General features: G+C 35.2%; 1 protein-coding gene across 1 annotated transcript in view; it reads left to right on the forward strand.

Moving 5' to 3' along the window:
- The window catches only part of LOC108967750 (allatostatin-A receptor), a 38,512-nt gene extending 33,795 nt beyond the window's left edge, over nucleotides 1-4,717 (forward strand). Inside the window, exon 4 of the mRNA XM_018931360.1 lies at nucleotides 4,335-4,717. Coding sequence (XP_018786905.1) covers nucleotides 4,335-4,430 — 96 coding nt within the window. The 3' untranslated portion in view covers nucleotides 4,431-4,717. The remainder of the gene's footprint in view (nucleotides 1-4,334) is intronic.
- The last annotated feature ends 209 nt before the right edge of the window (nucleotides 4,718-4,926 follow it).

A 4,926-nucleotide genomic window follows, 5' to 3' on the forward strand; every position in this document is an offset into this window, starting at 1 on the left:
AATGACAAATGACATTTTATGATCATTAGTGTTGATATCCAATATTACCTTGACTTCCAGGGAGAGTTGATTGGTTGATTAGAAGAGTTGAAGAAAATTCTTACCTTTACTTTCACCTACTTTCACTTTACAATTCAGTACACTAATACTCCAGACACTGTCCCATTGGCTATGACAACGATTTTGGGTAACGCAAATTGCCAAAGTTTCAGTGAGGAGAATGTGTTAGAAACAGTTAGACACTTTATCCTCCACTGTTGGGATTTGGTCGGACTAAGTATGAAGATATCCCATTTACCATGTTTTCTACGAACCCGGAGAAATGGCTGTAATTGATATTAGCCTTTCTGAGTCATACCTAGTAGTTCTGGACTTACATCCAACAGGCGTCTCTAGCTATCCAATTGGTATAAGTAATTTGTGGCATCAAGAAAAATATGTTTTTTGTATATAACTTCATTTTACATAAACTTAGCAGCAAATTTTTATACACCATTGATAGATCGCTTTAACGTTACATTGTTACAAAGTATTTTTTTCCAAAATATTACAGATTGTATGCACTATTTTTTTGCAGCGGCATCTAGGTCTTCGGTAGGCAATACATAAAGATAATGCAATTGAAATAATAATTACCAAACTCCAACCAAACCAATTATAGTATTTCTTCGAAAATTATTAATAATCAAACGCTTACCTAAGTAATGCTTGAGAATCACACTGTTTCGCCAAAAACCTCATTTTATATCCGACTGTAAACGACTACCTACTCGTATGCACACATATATGTTCATTTGTTTGTGTGCATTTAGACACAGAGAACATTATATCCGCACGAAATGTAAATARCATTAAGTAAACAACAACAAATAAAGTCCAAATCAGCACATCGACAGCAAAAGTAAAGAAAACAAACAAAATGGCAACGCTTCGGAACAATCAGAACACACATGATGACCAATATGAGTGGTTGAAATCATGCTGTGGCTAAATATTTGTTTGTGGTTATTTAGTGTTTATAAAATTTGCATTGTTGTTGTAAAATTTGTTGTTGTTTTCACTGAGTGAATCAGCGAAATTATTAAATAACAATGCCTGGACCAGGGAATATACGCCAAGCCAACAAAATTAATTGAATATCAAAACCAATTAATCAAATAAAGCAAAAACAACAACAAGAATAATAACAACAATTAAATTAGGGATACCCGTTTGGTGTGGAATTTTTGTTTACTTGAAATGATTGTAGATATATCAAGTGTTTTCTCACTTTTTAGTGCTAGCATTATAGGCACAGCGGTATTGAGTTGCGTTTTTTGCTTGAAGTATCTAGTATTGCAGAGAGTCTTCATTTAGTATGCTTAAGAATTCGTAACTAGCAAAACGCAAACTTATTGACCTCCTTTTATAGTTTGATAATTTTATAGGCTTCCAAGTTGAACTGAATCTCAACGACAGTCATCCAAAGCCAAGACTGTAGAGACTACCAGAAAAGTGGTTACAACACAARTATCAAGATCAAAGTAAAGCGGATCTAAAAAAATAGAAAGTCAAATAAATCACTGACTTTCGTTATTTTAGAGTGCGTTTGTTGCTCCATTTCGATCTAAATGATTTCAAAACCTTGAAATTAGATATACTTGTTTATACAAAAACGCTTATCAAAGATTTTTTCTATGAATTTTAAAAAATTATGCGCATTTTATTCGAAAATAAAAAATATCGACATTCTACCTGTTCAGAAACACTACTTGGTATCTCGATTCGAAAAGGTATTATATTTAAAATTCGAAATTGTCAGTTATTCGAAAATTGTACCACCCTGTGCCAGTATAAATAGTTAAGTTTTTCATTTTCATTTATTCGAAAATAAGATTGARAATCCGAATTCGAGTAAATTTTTTTTTTCGAATCGAGATCGGTTTTTTTTTTATTTTTCTAATAAATACTGGTCGTCATATCAGTTACTGAACKTTTGTTAGAGGTATTGTTCATATTTGTGGCGACTTACCTCGAGGAAAATCAGTGTTATTAAACTCTACTGCTTACCTTCTGGTTAATTAGACTCTTTRGGATTGTAGACCAAAGTAGTAAGCATAGTCATGACATAAGCTTCCTAAAATAAAAAAAAATAAATAAAAATCTCCGCACTCTATTGTCGTATTCGTATTGTATCGGGTAGAAGAATGCAAGGATCCGCCTTATTATAATCGCAAAACTGATGCATATACTGGCTGCTCTTTGTAYGCTTTCCCTATGCCTTACCACGTATTTATTTGTCATTATAGATCACCATACCAATATACCGTATGTCATAATCAGMCTTACAACTGCTGTGTAGAGCCAATGAGTTAACCGAGGTGTTAAACCCTATTTGGTTCCCACCATATCATTGGAGGTGTTAAGCTTTATAGCAGTCATATTTACCCTAGTGGCCAAATTGATTTCCATGAAAGATTCCTGTATAAAATAAGTCCAAGTAGCTTGTTCTGTCCTCTATTGCTAGCCGGGTACCATTAATACTAGTGACATAACTTCTGGGGTTCTTTGTTTCCTAGTGAACAATATTTGCTCTGTCTTGCTATTTAGTATTTATTTAAGTTTATACCGCACGATATGGCTTATTTATGTTATTTAATATTCAGGTAGTCTGCATAAAGTTAGCGAAGGTAGTTTCGAATTTACCCCTCACCGAAACCGTCATATAATAAGCATATCATTATCTAGATCTAGCAACATTTTATCCATTGCTTAGATGCAGAGAAGTGGAGATAACTCGGCTCATTGAGTTGAACTTCTTTAGGCAGATCTGTACATAATTGAAGCTCCCAGCGTGGAAATTATTGACCTTCCCATGAACATGTGTTCAATTAATTTTCCAAGCGACTCAGAGATGGTGAAATCCTCAAGTACGCTCGGTATGGCCTTAGCTGGATGTTACAGTGAAACAGTACTTGAGAAGAGTCTCACCATTTCTCATAACTCGACCCATGACATTTTGATGAACATTTTGGCTATGAGCCGTGTTTATGTTAGATTCGTACAAAAATTACTCTTTATTTTTCTCATAGAAAGTCGCAAAAGATATAATAAGAATAAGACAATCTAGCGAACAGCACAATATATGAATAAATAAAATTTATCACAGTAAATTAAAAATTAATAAGATCGGTTTCTTTGATTACTGTGGAGTGTTTGATTATGAACTCGTGCCACAGGGTCAAGCTATGAATGAAGAATATTATATTCATGGATCTGTAATGTGCCGACATATTCTGGTACGATTGTAACTGTTTTGTTGGTCAAATACCTATTAAAAATCATCGCTCAGCCAATATTATCCACATTTGGCCCCCTGGGGCTTTTATCTTTATTCGAAACCGAAAACTCACTGAGAAACATTACTGGGAAATGACGAAGTAGAAATACAAGTATCTAGACTCTTCATCCTTGGCAATTCAACATTCGCTATACTGCGCTTGAAACATCTTGGATATGTCTCACGCTAGCTCAATTGGATAATATGGCTGGAATGAAAGTTAGCTGGCTAATAAGGCTTGCGATAGCCTCCAAAAATGTTTTCGATACTTGAGGGTCTCAAGATCTATAGCTAAGAATTTTTGAGGCAAAGTAAAAGTGCTTCAACTATCGAAAAGGAATCGCAGAAATAGTTGTCGGTGGAGATCAGCTCACAAAGCTAATCTAATCTAAGCTGGTGAATATTTTTAGCCAATCATCATGATTCCCTTTATCTCACACTGGAACATAGGGCCTCAGTAAAGCGTTTTCATCAGCTGCTGTTGTTTGCCAGCAGCTTTTAGAATAACTCGTATACTTTAACGTTTAAAAATTTTCGACTCACCCTGTATATGRAAAAATGTGTATATTTGCATATTTAAATATATATAAATATATTTTTATGTGGTGGCTATTAATGCTATTATTTAAATATACTTGCTCAAAATACACAACATATGCTCTYCTGTTTGTATGTGTGTGTGTTTWTRTGCTTGCGCGTCGACTGTCCGCCTTTTGACACATCATTAATCAAATATAGCGGTGCCGGAAGTGGCGAGCATACACATACGTACCCACATATACACAGGAAAAGCACACACAACAATGAGTACGTCATTTACCCGTCAAATTTCGTTAATCGTAAGCGGTTAACAGCAACAGCGGACAATGRAAAAACAACAACAACAAACACACAWCARCACACAAAAGCATTTAATACAATCATTTATTATATTCATAACCAACAAGGCGATTTAATATTTGTATTTACTTGCTGATAGTTCATATTGTTGCTTTTGTTTTTGTATCCCTTGCAGGCCATACACTRCTCGGAGAGATATCAGAATTACTCATCGGATTTGCCGCCGCCAAGGCGTACATCAGGCGCCCGCACCTCGACCACAGGCCTGTGAATTACCTGCAGCAGCGACGACGAGGCCCAACAGGGCGTATAAGTAACATGCGAAAGGACTGCGAAGTGACGCTGCAACAGCGGAACTCACTCGGCACAGCGACGAACACATGCTGTGGACGGGCGAGTGTAATGATAAATTATGTCGCTTAACGCCAACTTTGGCCGCAYATCCGGCGATTTGGGTGAAAGAAGTAAATAAATATGTAGATGTATGCTTACGTATGGATTTATGTTTGTAAGAATTTAATGACAACAGATAAATAAATAAATTWAAAAAATAATTAAATAAAGTAGACACAAAAAAGTATAATAAAAGCTTTAATAAATATATATATACATACATACACATATATATGTGTGTATGTATCTACCATGATAGGAAAATCAATGCTAACCTTATTTTAAAAAGCGAATGCCTTCTCAAGGAAAGTGAAAAGTGGCAGCGCGTGTTCCTCCCACTTATTCCCTTCTACTTGTTTACCGCAAAACGCGCC

The sequence above is a fragment of the Bactrocera latifrons genome, unplaced genomic scaffold, assembly GCF_001853355.1.
Source record: "Bactrocera latifrons isolate USDA-ARS-PBARC rearing strain unplaced genomic scaffold, ASM185335v1 scaffold_198, whole genome shotgun sequence".
In the NCBI taxonomy this organism is placed as follows: Eukaryota; Metazoa; Arthropoda; class Insecta; order Diptera; family Tephritidae; genus Bactrocera; species Bactrocera latifrons.